General features: G+C 44.1%; 1 protein-coding gene across 1 annotated transcript in view; it reads left to right on the plus strand.

The window, feature by feature from the left end:
- Positions 1–22,485, plus strand: part of PIWIL2 (piwi like RNA-mediated gene silencing 2) — a 35,192-nt gene extending 12,707 nt beyond the window's left edge. The window contains 11 exon segments of the mRNA XM_073325008.1: positions 794–883; positions 1,860–2,000; positions 3,693–3,806; positions 4,717–4,905; positions 8,066–8,167; positions 9,517–9,636; positions 10,330–10,418; positions 11,281–11,386; positions 13,811–14,064; positions 14,965–15,072; positions 18,914–22,485. Coding sequence (XP_073181109.1) covers positions 794–883; positions 1,860–2,000; positions 3,693–3,806; positions 4,717–4,905; positions 8,066–8,167; positions 9,517–9,636; positions 10,330–10,418; positions 11,281–11,386; positions 13,811–14,064; positions 14,965–15,072; positions 18,914–19,070 — 1,470 coding nt within the window. The 3' untranslated portion in view covers positions 19,071–22,485.
- The last annotated feature ends 529 nt before the right edge of the window (positions 22,486–23,014 follow it).

Genomic DNA, 23,014 nt, shown 5'->3' on the forward strand with positions numbered 1-23,014 from the left:
ATTTCAGCCCCAGATTCCCAGTGATAGGCTGGCAGCCTTGGATTATGAAGGGGTCTACTCACAGGCAGTGGCCTCCCTTTCATGCCCATGTGCCACAATCCTGCCATAGAGGGGACCACTTCTAGGAGTCAGAGGAGTTCAATCCCGTGTCCTATTCAGTCTTTGACCTCTCTGCTGAGGCAAGTTAGTGCTGAATGTGGTGGCCCCTTAGGCAAAGACTACCCCACCCAAGTCCTCCCATCAAACCACACAAACAGTTATTTGATAAGGCAGCTTCACTCACTGTACTGAAAATTATATCTCATTACCAGTCCTCTCAGCCATCCAGGTCTCCTTCTGCAATTGTTCTGTGGCTTCTTTTAACTCTTCTGGTGTCAAGGGTTGGTTCTGCTTGATGTATGCCCTTATTATAGTTGGAAGTGAATTGTTTTGCGGCTCTACAAAGTCCTAAGCCTCAGAGTGTTCACTGACCTGCTGTTAGTTGGGAAGGAACCAATGAGGGCAGGCAGAGTATGTCCAAACTCTGCTCCACATGCAGTCTTCTGAGCCCCATCGAAGGCAACTGGGATATCAGCAGTGGCAGAAATAGTCCCTTACGGTTCCTGGGAACTAAACCTGGGAGACACTTGATTCCATTCTCTCTCTCTTTTTCCGGCAGTACCAGCTCCCCCTTTTTTGCTTACCCCAGCAGTAGCCAGGGCTGGTAGTATTTTTCTTGTGCACGATATGGCTGGGAGCAACCAACTAGGCAGTATGTGTATGTTAATGTGTACTGGCTCCCCTTTCCCTTCAGCTTCAGAGGGGTGAGATTCTGCTGCTGCCAGAGCTCTCCTACATGACCGGGATCCCTGAGAAGATGAAGAAGGACTTCAGAGCCATGAAGGTTGGAGCTTTGCTGCAGCAGGGCAGGTCGTCAGCCGCCACAAGCAGACATTTCTCGTTGCTTATGTCCTCTTCTCCCTCTCCCAAGACTTGCAAACTAGCACCCAGTTGGTGGTTTATCAAAGTGGGTCTAGAAGCCAATTTGTACTGGATCTAATTACTCTAAGCACCTCTAATGTAATAACATTCATATTGATTTCTATCCACCCTGCTCTCTTTCCTGTCATAGGAGATACAGTGCACTGGGTTGTCTGCATGGGCAGTTCTGAAGATTAAACTCTGCACAGCCATTGGCTTGGTCTTTTCAAACCTAGTCTCCCTCTAGTGTTCTGCCGTAGCCCAAATTTAGAGATCTTAGGGCTCAGTGTTTGGTCAGGCCTTTGCAGGATTATGGGTTTATTTCAACGGGGGAGATGGGAGTTGTTATGGAGCTGGGGAGTGGGTATGGGTTCGCTAGAAGACTTGGGGGGCGGGGGTTGAGCTGTACAAGAGCGAGAACGTGGGATGGAAGTCAGAGGAGCTTGCAATGTCTAATAATTGCCTATAAACGTAAGGCACCTAGGTGCTTGGTAACGCTATTATAAACATCTAAGCAAATCCTCCAGATGAAGTGTAACGTGGCTCCAGATAAATGGGATTCAGTATCACTGTCCTTCCACCTTTGCTGTAAGGGGTTACCTGGGAACAACTGGACCAAAACTTGCACTTTGCCACACTCTGATCCTCGTAGCGTGTGACTTATTCATAAGCACACAGCTTTGTTATACCCCTGTCCGCCTTGTCCGTGCTTCTACAGCGCGCTGCTGCGTGTTTGATGGCTTATGGACCTGCAGCTGGGTTCCCTTGTGCCAGCGGAATAATGTGACCTCACCCTGAAAATGGTTGCCTGCACGAGGCCCGGTATCGAGACGCTTCCACCTCAGGGTAGGGACATTCTCCAAGGTGACTTCTTTTGTCCCCTCACCCATCCTCTCTAGGACCTAACCCATCAGATTAATCTGAGTCCCAAGCAGCACCACGCATCCCTGAGTAATCTCCTGCACAGGATTGAGGAGAATGAAGCTGCCAGCAAGGAAATGTCACGGTGGGGACTATGTTTGGACAAGGACGTGTATAAGGTATTTCCCATCGTACATGAGTATTGTCTAGTGCTTGGAGCAAGGGACTGGATAACAGGGCTCTTCCATTCTATTACAGATTCTGCCACTGGCTTGCTATGGCCTGGGATGAGTCACTTAACCTTGCTGTCTCAGTTTTCCCATCTATAAAATGGTGATAATACTTCATAAGGGTGAGGGGGTTTAATGTGTTTGATACCATGCTTTTATAAGCACTCTGAGAGGTACTATTGAAATGCAGAGTATTGTCACCCGTTGGGATTCTTTAAGGGAAGTGGTTAGTTCCTGCATCCTAATGCTGTAAGACTATGTAATATCTTTCTTCCTCTTCAGTGCAAACCCTGCAGATCTTATCCATCTGTAATAGTGACTTAGTAAGAGCATGTGTGAACTCCATAGAGAACAAGACCAGAAGCAGGTTTTGAATGGTGGGGATGTGGCATATCCTCTTGTACACGTGTACCACACTGCCAAGAGGACAATATGGCATTTGGTCACCACACTGCCATCTCCTATGCCCAAAACAAACAATTGTCTGGCTTCCTGGTGCAACCACTGGAAATCTGCCAATTAGCTAACTATAGAATGTCAAAAGGGAAAAGGAGGACTTGTGGAACCTTAGAGACTAACCAATTTATTTGAGCATAAGCTTTCGTGAGCTACAGCTCACTTCATCGGATGCATACTGTGGAAAGTACAGAAGACGTTTTTATACACGCAAACCATGAAAAAATGGGTGTTTATCACTACAAAAGGTTTTCTCTGCCCTCACCCCACTCTCCTGCTGGTAATAGCTTATGTAAAGTGATCACTCTCCTTACAATGTGTATGATAATCAAGGTGGGCCATTTCTAGCACAAATCCAGGTTTTCTCCCCACACCCCCCTCTCCCCCCAACACACACATAAACCCACTCTCCTGTTGGTAATAGCTTATCTAAAGTGATGACTCTCTTGTCAGTGAATTAAAAACCCAGCACGTTCTATGTCCTCCCATTGACTCCTAGACAGAGATGGAAAAGACCCTTGTAGGTGTCACTCCCTGCTAGTGCTGGATTATTCCATACGTGATACTCAAGTGCTTTGTCAATTCATTGACTTTTACTGGATCCTGTTCTCCATCAACTTTGCATATAGCTGAAAACCAAACTGCACCTCTTACTGTCCCCTTTCTTTAGTAACACACAGTGCGTTTAAGTGATGGTGGAACGAGAGATCCCCTCAGAATGCTTACACACAAGGGCCAGAGTGTAAAAACAAAACGAAAAACCTTTAACTCTGGCTTTCCTGATTTCTATGCAATTAGTTTCAACCTTAACTCTGTTAATCAAGCTTTGATATTAATAGTCTGGATTTTTCTTCCCCATGGCTATACTCTTGACTGTTTAAAAAAAAATTTTAAAACAAGCTAAAAAAATTCTTCTTCAGTGTTAAGACACAGCTTAGACATCATCTCACAATACGCAGTTCAATTGACGCTATTTACGTAGTCTTCATTGGAAGACCAGTAGGAAGAAAGTCTCCTTTACTTCCCATGTTGATGTATTTGGCAGTGGTATGTTGCACTACATGAAGTGAGATCACATGAAGTACTCATACTAGAAGGGCAGAGGGGCCTTCAGCAGCGTTTCCTGATGTCTGCACTATGTGTGTGAACAACGGTTGCGCATGGCTCTTGTTTTCTTCTCTTCAGACGCAAGGGCGCGTTCTCCCCATGGAAAGAATAAACCTGAGGACCAGCTCTTTTATGACTTCTGAGGACTTAAACTGGACCAAAGAGATAACAAGAGAAGCCGCCATCTCTACGGTAAATTCCTTCGCAGACAAAGAGGTTGCTTCCCAATACCAGGAATACGGTGGAGTAGCCTGTTAAGCCAGGTTTTTTGAAAGTGTCCCTTTGATTTCTAAATTGGGAAGGCCACAAGCAGCATTGGTGCTGCCCAGACTGTTTCAGTTAGGGTGACCAGATGTCCCAATTTTATAGGGACAGTCCCGATATTTGGGGCTTTTTCTTATACAGGCTCCTATAACCCGCCTACCCCGTCCCAATTTTTCACACTTGCTGTCTGGTCACCCTAGTTTCAGTCCCTACTGGACATGGAGTTGGATTTTTCCAAAGCACTAGATTTGTTAACACCAGCGATTGGTTGTCTTTCCAAGGTGTTAGTAGGAAAAGTCTTTCCTCAGAATGCTCATGCTCATTGGAGAGTGTAGTTAGGAGAAAGCTGTTTGGACGTGCTCCATCTGGAACTAGAAATCAGGATCCTCTCTTTATCACTTAATGCAATTTTTTAAAATTTTCTCCTCCCAAACTTGTGTAGATTGAAGTACGCAGTGAGTCTATGCTTCAGGAGAGCAAGGAGCAGGGCCTTTGGAAGCTGACTCTGCAGTGCAAATGCACATTTTGTCTGCTTTCTGGCTGTCTTACCTCAAATTTGGTGGGATATGAAGGAAAGAAGTGTCTAATAGTTGAGTCTTCTGTGTCCTTTTCCCAGCTCTTCCTTTGATTAGTTCTTTGACTTTGGGCACGCCACTTAATTTCTCTGTGCCTTGGTTTCCTCATCTGTAAAACAGAAATATATCTATTTTGGTGGGTGGGTAGTGAGGCTTTATTAATGGTTTGATAAAGTGTTTTAAGATCCTCTGGGGAAATCACCACCACCTTCACTTATACAGGCTATTTGATGGTGATGTTGGCTGTCTGGTTCTGCTCCTAGATTCCCATGCATTACTGGGCATTGTTTTATCCAAAACGGGCTGTGGACCAAGCACGAGAGTTGGTCAGCATGCTGGAGAAGGTCTCTGGCCCGATTGGCATGCAGTTAAACCAGCCTGCCTGGGTGGAATTGAAAGATGATCGAATAGAGACCTATGCCAGGACTATCAAATCCATCTTGGGCACTGAGGTAATGGGGAGGAAGGGACAGAGTGAATGGGGTTTGGGTAATCCTTTTTAGAGAGCTGTTCAGTTGGCATTCTCGTACCTCTAGGACACTGGGGCACTCGGATTGCACATATGAGAAATGTATTTGAGTCTGTCCATTTGGGAGGATCCTTTAAAGTATCATCATCCATGGGCAGTCATGTGCACATAGGGTAGTTTCCCTGTGTTTCTTGTGCGTGCACCACATTTCCACTGGAGTCTGTAGGGAGGGCTCTGGAAAAGCATTGACTGCTGGCTTGACATCTGCTAAGTGCTATGTAAGCCACGCGGAGCGATTATGGCTACAGTATGCCTGGTCCTGCCTTGAGGTGGGAAGAAGCTGCACTTTGCCGTGTGTCTCATTTCTGCCCTGGAGGGTTGTCGTTGTGCCTCAGTGGGTCAAAGCTTAGAATGCCAGTTTCAGAACAAACTGCTGAAAAATAGGGTGGACTCACCCCAAACTGGTGGTTATTCTATCATTAGATTACACCAAGCCAGTAACAAAAGTAAACTTCTGTCTCACCACGCTGGTTAACCAGGAGTCAAAAATGCAGTCTCCTTAGGCATTCCAGCCCTTATTTCACCAGAGACCCATGGACTCTGTGTGGTTATTGAAAACCAGTTTCATCACATATGGTGTCCTTCTAATTCCAAGAGATCAGCCATATAGCCAGATAAATATGTAACTCAGATCTTACCCAATAATCATGCTGCTGCCAGTCCTTTAGTAACTAAAATCTAAAGGTTTATTAATAAAAGAAAAAAGAGGAGTTGTTAATGGTTAATAGATCATATACATACAATAATTGCGAAGTCCATATATTGGGTTTGTAGCAGTGATGGTACAGATGGCTGGCTTGTAAAATCTCTCCAGTAGCTTCCAAAAGATTGGAAGGTCCTCAGCCCATAGTTCAGAATGCTCCTTTTTAGTTGTAAATCCACAGTCCAGAGAATCAGGGCAGGAAAGAGACAAAATGGAGTCATCTCAGGGGTCTTTTATACCCTTTGCCATGTGCCTGGAAATTGACTGGTTCAGACACAGCTCGCAACCTCTGTTTGTGCAAAGTCACTGCCTTAAGATGGAGTCTAGGGTCACATGAGCATATCACATGTCCTTTCACGCTTTGACGCACTGAGGCAGCCATTGGCTCCTTGGAGCCTGAAGCATTCTTCTATTGGGATATGTAAGGGTTAAGTAGAGACCTGGGAAACCGCTGGTGTGCTGACATGGTATTCGGGAGTAGAGGCACTGTTTTTTGCGCTTGATAAAGCGCTACCCCTCTCCCTTCCCTTCTATTTGGTAAGGATTGATAAGCGTTGCAGCTGCATAAGGAATGTGGTTGCTCCAAGGATCCCCTTTGTGCAAAGAGGTGTTATCTCCCCCCTCTCTTCCTTTGCCAGCTACGTAAATGAGCTGGGGGTCATGGCCCCTTCTTCCCTTCCCTGTGAACTGCTGATCTAGGGAATTTGTGGCTGCAATTATTGCAAAGAAGTGTATCTTCAAGGTAAAATTGTCTGTAGAATATGCTTAATGCTGTAAACAGTAATCGGGGTCGGGATAATTATATTCAGCGTATAGCTTTTAATATTCATTGTCTGGGCCTTCCTATTACTCAGTAAGGATTTCGGGGGTGTTGTAGTACATGTAGGTATTTAGATAGAAAGAGTGTGTTGTAACTAATTCAGCACTTACTCGACAATTGGATCCAAAAGAACAAGTACCACAGTAAAGAAGCCCGTTTACTCAATCCACCTCTGGGTCCTCCTGCTCAATCTCTAACACCCTCCATCCACAGAAAGAGTTGTCTGGGCAAAATGAGTTTCTTCTATGGCCCATTGTTAGCATGAAATGCCCTTAATGGGCCATCAAGCTTGAATAGCCCATTCACAATGGGCTGGCTAGACTGGATGTAAAGTACCTTGTGTTTATTCCTGGGGTAACACCCACATTTGAGATAAAATGATGATACGTGGATTTAAGCAGGATAATGTTATTTAGCCAATCGTAACTTTTCCATTGACACCTTACATGACATACTTTGCACAAGATTTGTTGCAATCAAATAACAGTGGCAATATCAAGGATGTAAATGGTCATATTTCAATCCTACAGCATCACAAGAGTATCGGACTCTGGTATGCCCTAAATACAAATCATGGGAGCTGGAAAGCTCTGCAGTGCTTTGAAGGCCCTGTGCATGGGGAAGAGACCTACTTATCCACATTAGACACAGTCTACCCTTTGTGGACTGTTTCTATGGGACTTGCATATGGTGTTGCTCTACTCTTCAACTGCAGGCTATCAAAAGCTTATCTTGAATTAATATATTAACTATAAAGAGCTGCATGTTGATTGCGATGCTTGAAGATAAGCGACTGATCAGCAAAGGTCTTGAGAGAGACTTTGCTACCTGCCCACATTCTGTTCCTGGGATCTAATACAGATGTACTTGTAATGTTCCTTTGCACTGTTATGGTGATAAGGTCTTGGCCTGTTTATGTTAGTTATTTGTGGAACAATTGTTTCCCAACCCTCCGCAGTAATGACTTCTGTGCCATGGGATCTTTCACAACATGCAGCTATGAATGCCTTGGTGCTTGTTATCTCAGTTAAACGAGGCACGAGGTTTGCTTTAATTGCTGTAGTTCATGTCATGGAGGTTGGATGTGAGCCCATAAGTGAAGGGCTTTGATACTAGAAAGGAACACTGGGGTTGCACAGTTCATGGTGGTGTTACTGAAGGCCTGTGCTCCCAAATCCAGTCCATCTCCAAGCCTTATGTATAAACAAGGGGGTGGAGGGAGCTGGGGAGACCTGACAACTAATGAGGTGCACAGTTGTTACTGTGAAGGTGCTAATCATACCAAATCTGTTCTTAAGAGTATTGGCGTAACTCCAGTAACAGGCTCTTGGCGAGGATTTGGCTCGCTCTCTGACAAATAGCTGCGATACTGCTCTTGGCTGCTGCTTTATTAGACAGTGGGCACCAATGTCCCAGGGTTGTGTGTTCCTTCCCTTCATCACAGTGCTGCAAGGGGGGGGGGGGTGCTGCATTCATTCCATTGCAAAGGCAGAGCAAAGTCTGTGAGCATCCAGCAACATTTGTGGTGCGAAAGCCTGACTCTGCATTTGTCTCTTGAAGGGTAAGATGCAGGTGGTCGTATGTATCATCGCCGGGACCAGAGATGACTTGTACGGAGCCATTAAAAAGCTGTGCTGTGTGCAGTCTCCAGTAACCTCTCAGGTGAGTCAGGTCACTGTGGTATTATAACTTCTCGGGGCGGGGGTTAGACGTGGTGGAGACAGGGATTCCATGCACACAGCTCTTGCCTGGCAGACCACAAAATCCTGTCCATTTCACCCTCATCTGCATTTGAAGCTTCCCATCACATTTCTCTCTGGAGCCAGTGCACCCATAGAAGCAGTGGAGCAGGCAGGCTCATCTGGCTATATAAACAAAACCCTACAGTAACACAAAATTATGACCATTTAACCTAACCCTTAAGTATACAGTAAACAGCCATGTAATTTACTGTTTACCTCTAAATTAAGTCCAGTATAGCGAAGTTGGCATGCTTAGAAAAAGGCCTCCTGTGGCTGGAACTTCATCTTGGTCATCATGTTGTCTGTAGTAGAATAACAATAGGTTGTATTTAATCTTGTAATTAGTCACATTCAGTGTGTTGTGGACTCTTGCCTTGCTTGTGACTATAGTGTCTAGTCTTAAAGAACTGTTGCATGGTTATCTCTGTAAGTATCTGTGGCTCGCTGGGGCTTCATGTGTTTCACATCTCTGCCAGCGGAACAGCAAGGATAGAACTCCAATCCCCCTGTTCCAAAACCTCAGACCCCTGCCAATTGAGCAAAAGGAGTTTCTCTAGCTGTTGTGAATGTAAGACCTATGGCAACCGTTGAGGAGCTTGGATTCCATTCAGAAGAGGAAGATAGTGCAGATACAACAGCCAGCACATACAGTGTGTGTTTAATAAAAAAATTAAAAAAAAAAAAAAGTGAAAGTTGCTAGAAAGACAGTTTAGTTTGCTGAAGGATGTAATGCAAACATGATTCCGTTTGGGGAAACCTCTTTTCTTTTCCGATGGGTGGAGAGCGACATAAATGCTCGTCGAGGGTGTAAGCATCCTTAAAAATACTTGCCAGCTTTGGATGAAGTGGGGGTAAAGGGCTGGATGGGTATCAGTTTTTGTGTTCACTGCGTATGAGACTTTTGTTAAGTGAAGGCTAAATTCTGCCCTCAGATGAACATTCAAAACTCTTGACTTAATGAGAATTACACTTGCAGATCCAGGGACCAGAACTTGGTTACACGGGCTTTAACAAATGCAAAGTCTTTCTTTTACTACTTTGTTAAAAGATTTGAGAAAAAGCAAAGAAATAGAATACTAATGGAAAAACTTAACAGCCATTAAAGTTGTATAGTTGGATGCCTTGCAATATGCAAGTATAATCTGTTAAATTTATGATAGACTTTTATAGTAGGAATACAGTCTGGGGCGGAAAAAAGTAGACCCTGCTTTTGCAGTCTTAAAAACTTAGCGGGAGTTAACTGATTTTTAATATTTCCCATTGCTGCAGGTCATCAATGCTCGAACCATCATGACCCAGCCAAACAAACTAAGGAGCATAGCACAGAAAATTCTGCTGCAGATTAATTGCAAGCTAGGTGGGGAACTCTGGGGAGTGAACATCCCATTGGTAAGCCATGCAAAAGTTATTTCCATCGAGGGAGGCTTCAGCACACTGAATGACCTACCTGTAGGTGCAGGGCTCTCATCTGTGACTTCTCTGTGGCCTTTTATTCCTTTCCCCCACACGCGTGCATGGCATGTGCATGCACAAATATTAATTCATCCTAGATCAGATAGAGGAAGAATAGTTCATAGTGTAAAAGGGGTATTCGGGCTCTCTGAAATGTATCCCCCTTCTTCCCTCTTTCACAGGGGAATGTACTTAACCTGTCTCTTACAGGCCATCAGCCATGCTAGCCTGGGGCTCAGGAGGCTTGGGTTTAATTCCCAGCTCTGCCACAGACCTCTTGCATGGGCACTTATTCTCTCTGTGCCTCCATTATCCGTCTGTAAAATGGGGATAATAGCACTTCCCTACATCATGGCAGGGAGGGTGTTGTATACCACAGTACCGATGAAGGATAGATAAAATGAACTGTCTGGTTAGCTCTCTGGTGGTAACTAGTACTTTTGATTAATTCCAGGGATTTTATAACCACTGCAGGACTTGAGCCCGAGGGTGGAACTCCCTCCTGGCATTTAATTCAGCTCTGCTTTTTTGCTCTTTAGAAAAAGTTCAGATATAGTTTCCAGTGAAATGGTGAGTTCTGCCTGTGACTCTCAGTTCCCCACTGCACTGGGCTTCCTTTCTCCTTTCCAGAAACAGCTGATGGTGATTGGCATGGATGTGTACCACGATCCCAGCAGGGGAATGCGCTCTGTGGTTGGCTTCGTTGCAAGCACCAATCAGTAAGTTGTTTCTACATTAGAGTAGGTTCTACCCCTTTACATGCCTGTAAAACTTGGACCTCTAAGCAGCTCAGTGTTTGGCTGATGTGCGCGCCTCACACTGCAGCCAGTGTTTGTAGAGAATCTGACACATGCCATGGACTGTAGAGGGAGACAGATGGATCTGTTCTTTAATGGAGCGTTCCAGATTACTCTGTCACAGTGAAGATCCTGCATAGTTCTCAAGTAGGGTAGCTGCTGTTTTGATCAATTTTCAACTGGTGTATTCCCCTCTGCTTTCTGAAGTGTTGGTCAACTAAGCACACAATAAGACCTGGCCAATAGCAAACTGGGAGACTCTCTGGGAAGCTTGTCTTACTCTTCCATGCTTTTGACAGTCTCTTGCTGGAGGAAAAAGTGGTGTCTGTGATTAAACTGCATATTGTCAGACACAGATGAAAAGCCTTCAGATCTTGAGTGTTTTCCTATACTTGCACTGCTAGGGAGTTGCATTTGTGGTGGAAAAGTTGCAACACTTGCCTGGAAGCGAAACTCTTTTCTTTATCAATAAAGTCACTTTATGGCACTGCCTTGCCCTTACTAAAAAAGAGGCGAGATATTGATTTAACCTTGGTTGTCCTTTTCAACGGGGTTTAACAACTTGTTTGTTTGCAGTCACCAATTCCCAATGCCAAGGACCAGCTGGCATTATCTCTGATCATCTGGTGCCCCTATTGCCATATGCCTGAATCCTTTTAGAAACAGTCTGAGAAAAGATGTATGCAAAGCCGGAGCTGAATTTGTTTTGATTTGTATAACTGTTTTGGGCTTCGGCTCACAAGAGTTCTGTAGGTAATATTTACCTCTCTCCTTCTGCCATGAGTGCTGTCACAAAGTGGTATTCTAGGGTTGTGTTCCAGATGCCTCATCAGGAAATTGCAGACAGTTTGAAGCTTTGCCTGGTCGGTGCCTTACAGAAGTTTTATGAGGTGAGGAAACGTAGTGGGTGACTCTTTGCTGACCACTACAAGAAATGGATAAAACTGCAAAGAGAAAAGTGTGCCTAGCTTGAAACATACATCTCCTTTTGTGTACTCAGGAGTGCGGGCACCATCTCTATTCAGTACCCTAGGGTGAAGAGTTGTGGGTGCCATTTTATTGATTTTAAAAGATGGGATAGTTCTATGGATATCAAGAATATCCAGAGTTGTTATATTTAATGACACACAAATTTGAAAGGAATATGAAACCTCGTGCTTCAGGGCTTAAGCCGATCTCTAACTATTAGAGACCAGTGTAAGGGGCAGATTGTCCCATATCTGAACGTGCACCTTGCACCTTTTTCTGAAACATCTGGTGCTGGCCACTGTCAGAGACAGAATACTGGATTAGATGGGTTTAGGTCTGACTCAGTCTGGTAATTCCTGTGTACTGGATTGCTGTCCAAAGAGAGCACCAAAAACGGGATCTTACCCAGTAAGTGGCATCCACCTATTCACTGTGCTTCAGTGCATGAAAAATTAGGTTTGTCGCTCCCTGTGTTCATGAGGGTTAACATTCCCAACACAACCTGGAGTTCATTTTGACTGAAAAACTACTATAGTATCAGTGGAAGACATTAAATTGGGCTTTCTAAATGAAAAGTAGAACAAATAAAAGTTAAGCAAGTGAGTAAAAGACTTTGCAGACCTCACTTTGAATTTAAAAAGTGAAATGGCCCCTTGTTTGGCACAGCATGCATAATCTTCCTTCCTTATCTCAGGGACTTGCTTAATTACCTCGATGTGGCCTAGTGCACAACTGTGGCGATTGCTCAATGACTCCTCTCGCTTTCAATACCGCTACCTGTCTTAAGCAGTTAGATTCTCCTGTCTCTGAATAACCTCAGCCCTTTTATCTCACCATTAATCCCCTCGGTGCAAAAAAGGGAATGGTACGTTCTGTATTAAAGTGTAAGGACCATGATGTAGCTGCTTGATTATTTCACCACTTCAGCAGGTCGTGTATATGCTTTAATCTACAGTGGGTGTCCGCAAGTAAAGCCATGCTCCCATACGCACGGTTAGGTCTGCTTTAGGGTTTTGGGTTGCAAAAGCACTAATTTAAAAGGCAATCAGTCCTATTTATAAAAATGTAAATTAGATATGGAGGATTTTTATCTCTTGAGTTTTTCTTGTGGAAAGTGCCGGATTAACAGCTCTGGAAACTGAAGTCCAGTCACCGGACAGGTCCTTCATGGGCAGTGGTCGGGCAAGCTTTTCCCAGTACTGTCCTGTGAATATGCCTTAATGGTGCTCTGGAACGAACCCCTTTCTAGTGGGAGAAGGGGGATTCAATTTCCATGGCCCGTTCAGTCTTTAGCCTTTTTGATGAGGCTGTCCAGAAAGGTGTTGATTGTGGTGGTGGCTTTTCGAGTGTGGATACTTGTCAACTTGGGACTGGAATGAGACCCAGCAAACTCATTTCACATGGGAGTCGATGAACCAGCATCTTCCAGGGCAGCAGTTAAGTTGGCATCATTTGTATCCAAAAGCAGACTGTCTGCATTTAAACCCAAAGGAAAAAGATCAATCGTCAAAGCCAGAAGTGTCAGTGTATTTGTGTAGTCTTTGTGGCCCATTCTGTTTCACAGAATGCAAGCTTTCACTTCAAGGAAAGAATGCGTTTCTAGCCCATATGGCTGGGGTTATAACCTTCCAGATAGAAACTGATGCAGCACTGTCTCAGCCTGAGAAATACTTCTTCAAAATTAGGTGTTAACTCTTAATGCTCAAAATAACACATCGAGTCAGATTTTTTCAAGCAATTTAGGTTCCAAGTTACTGACTTCTTTCCCACCAAGTGATGCTGCATACAGCAGTGACTTTAACTAAAAGGTCCATGTCCTACGCTCAACTTTGCAAACTGCCCTTTGATGTCAGTGGGTACTCCATTACGGATCAAGAATGGTACTTGACCTTATATTTGTGAAAAGAAAAGGAATACTTGTGGCACCTTAGAGACTAACCAATTTATTTGAGCATAAGCTTTCGCTGTAGCTGACGAAAGCTTATGCTCAAATAAATTGGTTAGTCTCTAAGGTGCCACAAGTACTCCTTTTCTTTTTGCGAATACAGACTAACACGGCTGTTACTCTGAAACCTTCTATTTGTGGACTCTCAGACCATACTCTCCAAATATAATTTGGCCTCCTTCACAGCGTGAAGGTTCAATAAGACATCAAATTCACCCATGTTACCCTAGACCATTCTTAGAATCATAGGGTTAGAAGGGACCACTAGGGTCATCTAGTCTAACCCCCGCCAAGGTGCAGGATTTGTTGTTTCTAAACTATCCAAGATAATGGCTATCCAGTCTCCTTTGGAAAACCTCCGGTGAAGGAGCTTCCATTCTTTGTCTTGTTTCTTATTCAGGTGAACCACTGTCTCCCTGAGAAGATAGCAGTTTACAGAGATGGGGTGTCAGACAGCCAGCTGAACACAGTGGTCAGCTACGAGATCCCACAGCTCCAGCAATGCTTTGAAGCCTTTGAGAACTACCAGCCCAAGATGGTGTTCTTTGTGGTTCAGAAGAAAATCAGCACCAATCTCTACTCTGCTTCCACTGAGCACTTTGTAACCCCTGCTCCAGGGACTGTAATTGACCATACTGTCACCAGCAGAGATTGGTGAGTGGCAGGCAACCCACAAAAGTCTGTTCTCTGCCAGCATCCATATATTCCCCCCCATCACCGTTCTGTAACCGCCAATAAAAGTGGAGAGTCAAGTTGCATTGCATTACTAGCTTGTGGAAACCTAGTGCATATTTCAGTTCCAGAGCAAAGGGTTGAATATGGCTCAGCACTGGCTTGCCAATCATAGCCAGAGAGGATGGTCTAATGAATTTGGTACCTAGACTTTCCAGACCCGGAGAAGCTCAATTCAGTCCTTCGTTTACCTGCCTCAGTAGGATACCTTATGTAACAATGCCATTTACTCTGGAGCGCTTTCTCATTAGACCTTGCAAAGAGGGTCCCGTCTGTTCTCTATGTATGTTAAACATACCCCTGAATAATAGCTCTTTGTAAGCTCAGATTTGTTTCTCTCACCAGCAGAAGTTTCTCCGATAAGAGATTACCCCACCCACCTTGTCTCTCTCATATCCTGAGACCAACGCTGCATAAAACATACCCCTAGCATTTTATAAGAAGGGGTTTTGCTCTGTCCTTACTCAAAATTTCCCATCCACTTCCCCACGATACTGGTTGCTCTCCATCACAGAACGTGTGGCATGAATATAGACTGAAGTGGTTTGGGAATGAAAGGCCCTCTTACATATGTAGCTCTTAGGCATTGTTGCTGTATAATTGGTGTGTAGATGCTAGTGTACCCATGGGGAGGGTACGCTGAGGGAGTAGACAGTGAGGTCATGCTGTGATTTCAACTTAGAATGAAACCTTGATAAAGCAAACTCAACTTCAGGTGTAAAACCCCTTTAGCAGACCTACCTAAGAAACTGCCACAGGCTTTTCTCTTGTTTACAGGTGGTCAACTTGACTCTTTAAAGTGTTTCTCTTTATCCTTCTCAGGGTGGATTTTTACTTGTTGTCTCATCACGTCCGGCAGGGTTGCGGCATCCCAACGCGCTATATCTGTGTGCTTAACACGGCCAACCTCAGTCCTGACCACATGCAAAGGTGAGAGCACTGAGCAGAGGGGTCTTCCTCAAACACCCGCTCCCTACAAAGCTGCATGGCTGAGTAGCTGGAGGTGGCACTGATGACATGTAACTCGGGTCTTGAACGTTTTGTGACGTCGTCCAAATCCTGCCCTAAAGAGAAGTGGAAGTTGCTCCCTTGTGCCTTCTGATGTGATTGCAGAGGTGCATTTAGCAGCTGCTCCACACCTCCCCCAGCCCCCCGAAATGCTGGCTATCTACTGCTGCGAGAGTCAGCATATTGGACTTACTGGTGCAGTGGTCTGATCCAGCATGGCACATCTTCATTTTGGAAATAGCTTCTGAGTTTATTTGCAAAATTTGTTCTACTAGGTGAGGCAGGATCGCTTGCGAGTTGGGCATCTTCGCATATTATTTCCCATTTTTCTTTTTCCAGGAAATACTAGCTCGAGATATTTCTGAATTTATTGAAGGGGTGCGGCGGGAAATTATGGCCAAAAGTCCAGCAATGATGATGTCAAACTCTGATTGGTTTGGCCATTTCTTGTAATCTCTTGTTCTCCAACAGGACTTAGTATTGAGAAATACTTTTTCAATACACAGCTGCAAAGCTGGAACTTTCCCCAAGGCCTGTTGTTGCAAAACAATCTCCATTTGGAAATTAGCTAGAGATCAACATGTACCTTTACAAAGAATGAGGTGAAATGACTTCCTGTCATGCCTTAATTCATTGGCTCAAATGCTAAAGACTCAAAAATGAATGATACAGAGAAGGCAGATTGGACGTTCCTGTTTACCCTTCGTCATTATACAAGAACAGGGAGAGAATCAATGAAATTTGAAAAAAGTGATAAATGTAAATCAGATAAAAAGAAACTCTACTTTATACAATGTATAATTAGCAATTAGCCTGTGGAACTGACTGCCAATGACAATATATAATTGAGCAGGATTCAAAAAACGGTTAGAAATCTACGGATAACGAGCATATACACAGTTTGCATTAAGTAGGTCATTGCTGTCTTTTTAAAAGAGGATCAGAAACATACTTCCCCTGTGCGTAGCTTATTCCATAATTGTGCACTAAGGATTTTTGTACCTTCCTCTGAAGTAGCTGGTGCTGGCTGTCACACTTGCTGAGGTAACTGCAGCTCTGATCCCCTTCATGGCCTCTTCAAGGGTCTCAGGCTTATAGCCATCACCTCTCTTGGGGCACGGTCCTTTCAGTCCCCTCCTCTAGACTGAGGATTTAAGTTGCAGTTCACTGTGATACTGTTGTCAAGTCTGACTTAAGTTCAGTACCTGCCGTTCTTCTTTTTCTTGGGTAATGGCAGGGTTAACCAGTGACCATCCAGCCTTCAGAAAGCAAAGCAGTATTTGTTCAGAACAGAAGCATTACAGAGAAAACGTATCTTAACGTGTAGGTCTCGGCTTACCAGCCAGTCACCCATCTTCTACATGGAGACCCTGTTAAGAACAGAGTCCTGAGTGTCTGTCTGTGTTGGTCACAATGTTGTTGTGACGCTTTCTGGGGTACCCAGGACCGTGAGGCACCTTGCTGCCACCTGCCCTTAGCATGAGGAAGCCTTGTCTGTGCCTGGTGGGGGGTCGGCTCCACAGGCAAAACAAGCCCTCCCCTGTCGGCCTACGCAGGCTCCACTGTCCCTCTGCAGGCTATCTCTGGGCCCATTTCAACCATCAAGCCCTCCGAGCTTCTCCATTGAGTGTCCAATCTCTGCTCCATGGACACTCACGGTATTCACCAATCCACTGCTCCCAAAGTAACAGTGTGCCCCACTTTCACCTCTGCTCACCACTCTACTTAACATAGATTCATAGATATTTACGTCAGAAGGGACCATTATGATCATCTAGTCTGACCTCCTGCACAACGCAGGCCACAGAATTTCACCCACCACTCCTGCAAAAAACCTCTCGCCTATGTCTGAGCTATTGAAGTCCTCAAATTGTGGTTTAAAGACTTCAAGGAGCAGAGAATCCTCCAGCAAGTGACCCGTGCCCCATGCTACAGAGGAAGGCAAAAAACTTCCAGGGCCTCTTCCAATCTGCCCTGGAGGAAAATTCCTTCCCGACCCCAAATATGGCAATCAGCTAAACCCTGAGCATATGGGCAAGATTCACCAGCCAGATACTACACAACATTCTTTCCTGGGTAACTCAGATCCCACCCCATCTAATATCCCATCACAGGCCATTGGGCCTATTTACCATGAATATTGAATTACCAAAACCATGTTATCCCATCATACCATCTCCTCCATAAACTTATCGAGTTTAATCTTAAAGCCAGATAGATCTTTTGCCCCCACTGCTTCCCGTGGAAGGCTATTCCAAAACTTCACTCCTCTGATGGTTAGAAACCTTCGTCTAATTTCAAGTCTAAACTTCCTGGTGGCCAGTTTATATCCATTTGTTCTTGTGTCCACATTGGTACTGAGCTTAAATAATTTCTCTCCCTCTCCGGTATTTATCCCTCTGATCTATTTATAGAGAGCAATCATATCTCCCCTCAGCCTTCTTTTAGTTAGGCTAAACAAGCCAAGCTCCTTGAGTCTCCTTTCATAAAACAAGTTTTCCATTCCTCGGATCATCATAGTAGCACTTAGATATGTTTATAGTGAAATCAAGTATAAGTTTATTTAACAACGCACAGGGTCAAGTAGTAGCAACTAGAAGTATTGGAAACAAATGGTTACATAAAAAATAAAGTCATAGCATGCATTCTAGAGCCTAGACGTAATTAACACGATATTTTATTAGATGTAAGAGTATTGCTCGTCCAAAATCCCTGTAGGCAGGCCGTGACCTTTTTGTTGTGAGTCATGCACGGTTAGCGTGCCTCTGAAGTGAAGGATTAAGTGTCTCTTTTGCACTCCAGGATATACCAGACCAATCATTTGTCATAATTCATGAACAGGACATGCACACTCCTGCTGTTTGTTCCTGTAGATTTCAGAATCTCTCAATTCACCCCTGCCTAAGTATGCACATAGGCACACAGCGTAAGGCATACAGTACACAAATGGCCAGGCAGGGAGATAGGTGTCATTTACGTCCTTCCTGAAAGGAACATTTCCAATCTGTCACCTCCTGGTGACGTGCCTGAACTCTAAGAGCATAATTTTCAGTATAGTTACATAACTCCTTAAATATTATCTGTATGTACATTTTTCATGGCTTTCAGCAAAGGCCTCACACGCCCCGCTTGGTGAACTAGTATGCAGATGTCTGACCCAGGGGACCCCTGTATAACCCTATGCATCTCATGTGCTCTCTATCAGTTGGTATCGGGGGTCCCTGGGTTATAGCTATGTCAGTTCTCGGATCAAGTTAGAGTAACCTCTCGCTTACGTGAGGGTGGTCACTTTATACAGCTGAGTTCTTTGTTTGGTAGCCTCCTTTTAACCAGCTCAAACTGGTATATGCAACTTCCCACACGGCGGGAGCACTTCTCCTGACTTGTATACCTGCCTAGAGATTTGCATAGATGTATCACCTCCCGGTTATTTTAATTCCTGCAGGAAGCTCCTTGTAACTCCCCATGGAGCCAGAAGACAATCCCTAGCTCCTAAATATACATATACTGTTAATAAAGCTGATATAATACCCTTTGGAGATTCCTAGTGTTGCATGGGCTGCTGTCAGAGCTAGGTTAACGGTTTGCCCCAGGGTGGCAATTCAGTGAGAGAAAGTTTTGGCCCTTAAAGAGCATCTATCTGGTGGCCTTGAAAGGACAGCCCTCCACTAACACTTGGTGTTCACTGTGGGTTAGACATACAGTGTCCCAAGTAGGGAGGTACGAATTCTAATGGAATCTTCTTTCCTCCTGTTGTTTCTAGGTTGACTTTCAAGCTTTGCCACATGTACTGGAACTGGCCAGGCACTATCCGAGTTCCAGCCCCCTGCAAATACGCTCACAAGCTGGCCTTTCTCGGAGGACAGTTTCTGCACCATGAGCCAGCTATTCAGCTCTGTGAGAGACTCTTTTTCCTGTAACCTGGAAAGCTGGGAGGTGAAGGGGAGAATCTAGCTCCTCAAACAGCAGATGGAGAAGGAAGCCTCTTGGATGGGGCTTTCATTGCTCTGTGGTCACCCCCTGAAAGGACACTGCACACCAGTGCCTCTGACAGCCATATAAAAGGAGACTCTCTTCTAAGTTTGTTTTTATAAATATATATATTCTGCATTTCTTTTTACTTGGTTACTTAAAAGACACTTGAACATTAGACCCAGAAACACAACCTCCTTTAAAATGGATGCAATAATCTGGTGGGGAATTTTGCTTCTTGACTTCTGTTGCTCTCCTGCATATGAAAACAAAAGCAGTATGCTGCCTTTACAGCAGCATTTTAACCCCACGTCCCCACTGCTGGGCTAATGGCATTGAGGTTGGCTCAGCAGCGCAGAAGTAAATAGTGTTAATTTCATACTCCAAGGGAGGGGTGTGATCAGGTCATTGCGGGTCATAGGAAAGGAACAGAATCAGCAGAGGTAGGGCTGTCTTTACTGGAATGTTGACCTAAGGTTAAAGATACTTAGCAGTGGCTATTTATGAATGGGTGCCTGGTAACAGCCATTTGCAAAGGGATGTGAAGATGCGACAGGAATGGATAAATCTTGTTTCAAAGGGTAGTGTTCAGTTTGCAAACAATTAAATCTGTTCCCAGTCAGCTGGTTGCCCCAGGAAATGGGACTGCAGGGTTCCATTGTGAGGGAGAGTTTGAGCTTGCTTGCTTGCTTGCTTGAGCATATGCAGGTGACATGCTAAGGGCTAGTCTACACTACCGCGCTCCCTGGGCTGCGCCAATGCAGCTGTGCTGCTGTAGCGTGTCTGGTGAAGATGCACTATGCGGATGGAAGAGCGCTCTCCCATCAGCATAATTACTCCACCTCAACGAGAGGCAGAAGCTATGTCGGTGGGAAAGCGTCTCCCGCTGACTTAGTGCTGGTGCAGACAGCGCTGAAGTCCATGCACTGTGTGTTCCTCAGAGGGGTGGCTTTTTCACACCCCAGAGCAATGTAAGTTACATCGACTTAAGCAGTAGTGTAGACAAGCCCGAAGAAGACAGTCAGGTATTTTTGAGCCTGGTGCCTGGATACACTGTTCAAAAGGAACATGGCCCACCTTTTCTATTTTATTTTATTTTATTTTATTTTTTTCTACTTTTTAAGAGCTGTCTCCGCTTGTACTGTAAATGCAACCTTCAGGAGCTTATATCTCCAACAAACAACAGCAGGTGTTGGGTGGTGGAGAAAGCTAGATCTTCCCACAGAGTTCCTGTTTATATCTGGGATGATTTTGTTGCATTTCAGTGCTCAACAAATAGTTCTGTAGTGCAGGCTAAGGCCAAGCACAATGTAGAAACTATTTATGCATCATCGTGGTGGAAGGCAGCTTTCCCGTGAGCATTTCCTGTGAGTTTCTGCACTTCTACCCTAGAGCAGGCTGCAGTAGGAGAGTTGCATTAAGCCAGAGCCCCAAAAAAACCACTAAATAAGACAGCCTCAGACTTGGCAGGGGGAGGGTTATCTACAGATTGTCTGCAGTCCCCGCCTTCCTCACTCCCACATGGGCTAATAGGATGTCCTAAGGCAGAAGAAGTGGTGTGCATGGGTAGTCGCACACACAGCTAGCGCTTGCAGTGACTGCTAGGATTATCTTCAGCTCCATTAAAGAGTGTGAGACTGAGTGATGATATGATGTAGGTGTACATTTTCACTCTGCCAACCTGGTGAACTGTCTTGATGATCTGCTCCTTGTGCAAACTGGAATTTCAGGAAGTGCTTGCTGCTGCTCCAGTCCTGGGATTGCCTTGCTGCTCCAGCACTTCAGTCGAATAGCAGGGCCAGCTGCTGCAATCGCTTGAGAGATGTCTGGTGACTCGGTTGAGACCACCATACTAGTTCCACTTGTGACTTAAGCCATTTTAGTTCCTTAGCTTTCAGAAATGGAAAGCCACAGTATATTAGCCCACTGTACCAGCTACCTTCCATCAGGTGTTGCCTTTTGCGCCTATAGCTCCCTGAATAATCAGTTTTCTGTGTATATTATCCCATCTTAGTCTGTGCTTTGGATTAGAGAGTGTGAAAGTAACTAAATAAAAACTGCATTTGTTGTATGTTCATTCCTTTTTTCACTGCCTCTCTGTAAATTTTTTTACACACACCTATTCTGTGTAGTTTCTAATGTACCACAACAGATTACAATTGACCAGAAAACTCCTGAATTATATGAAACCACATTGGCCGGTTTATGCCCAGGATTTACACAGCAGTCTGGGAAAAAGTTCCTTTGAAGTTGTCAGTTGATCAGTTCAGAAAGCCAGAAGCCCAAACACAGATGACTCATGTCTCCAAATGTTGGTTTACAGAAGAACTAGATTTTGTGTCGTTTAAAAGGTGCTGAGGTTGTGAAATGATTCATTGTGGTCCATGAAGTAAGACTTCTAAAATATACCTTTAATTAGACCATTGGGTTGGCCACAGTCCATGCCTCAGTAGTAGTACATTTACGAGCTGTTGTATTAGTGACCAGGGAGCGTTTCTGGAACTGTTGTTGATCTTTCTGGTAAACCAGTTCAAACAAACGGTTCATGTTCCAAAAAATGGCTGTTTCTGGAATGAACACCCTGCCAATGCAAAAGTATTGAATACTTATCCTTTTCCTAATTTCTGAACCAAATCACTGGGTGTACTTGAAAAATCTGACGGTCTTCCAATAGCTCTTTTTGGTTTTTTTGAATGTAGCTTTCAGTGTGTGTTGCTGTGTTTTTTGGGTTTTTTTTTTTTTGTGCTTTACAAACATTGGTGCTTATATGAAACCAAAGACAACCTATTTGCTGAGCCAAGTCCAAAAAACCCTGGAATTTATTTGACGCTTTTACAGTTTCTACTTCATTTTCCTTTTTTTTAATCTAATGCTTTAAAGAGCAGAATCTTACATTTTATTTCTTTTTGCAAATATGTGCTTAAAAGTTACTGGTTACTGTAAGAAAGCTATTTTTTACTTCTTCCTCTTAAGGCTGGGATAGCTGTTCAAAGTACCAAAGTTTTCCAGTTGCCATGTAAGCATGCAGCATCCTCAGGAAAGATGATATATTTGAGCTTTTCAACTATTTAGCATGTTTTTACTTGTATGCGAGGGGATGAGGCTAAAAAAACCTAGAATTTTAAAACTGTCTATGAATATGTTGAGATGCTGATCTAGAACTGACTCTTGGCTTGAAGATTTCTCTGTGAATTGATTGGAATTCATTTTGCAGTTGCATTTGCAAAGTTTCTGCATCTGTCCAATGGAATGACGCCTCTCAAGATTGGGAGTAGATTAAAGACTCTTGTATCTGTTTCTGGTTTTGTAGCCTCTCTTCTCAGTTTTAATACTGAATGGTTGAAAAACTTTTGTATAAATGTGTAGTTCTGTTAAACACAGTAAAATTATAACGGAACTCTGTTAAACATCTTCTCTTTATTGTGTTGAAAATGTGTTTTGCATTGGACTGTACCAATTCTAAGTGGTGAGAACTCCAGTGAAATGCCAAAAATCTCCCATTAAAGAGATGGTTTGCTAGACTGGAGCAAGTGGGGGAAGCCCAGGATATTAAAGCAGGCTCTCACCAGGCATGTATTTAGAAACAGACAAATTCATCAGATTTAACAGGTATCTGAATGAAGAATGTAACCAGTGTGGTGATAACCATCAGGAAGAGGAGCTGACGGTCTCCCAAATTGGTAAAGGGGGATGGGCGGTGTTATATGTAACTGCTCCCAAGCAGGGTTTCATTTGATTGATTCATTCACTCACTCAGTTTATTTCTTGACCTAACAGAACTGACTTTTTGCTTCCTCCAATCACTAATCTGGGTACAGGCATGTAAGTCCCTGGTGGCCTTAGGCGAGGGTGAGATTATATACCCCTCAAAGTCTGAGGCTAAAGAAAGGAT

This window comes from Lepidochelys kempii, chromosome 26 (genome assembly GCF_965140265.1).
Source record: "Lepidochelys kempii isolate rLepKem1 chromosome 26, rLepKem1.hap2, whole genome shotgun sequence".
In the NCBI taxonomy this organism is placed as follows: domain Eukaryota; kingdom Metazoa; phylum Chordata; order Testudines; family Cheloniidae; genus Lepidochelys; species Lepidochelys kempii.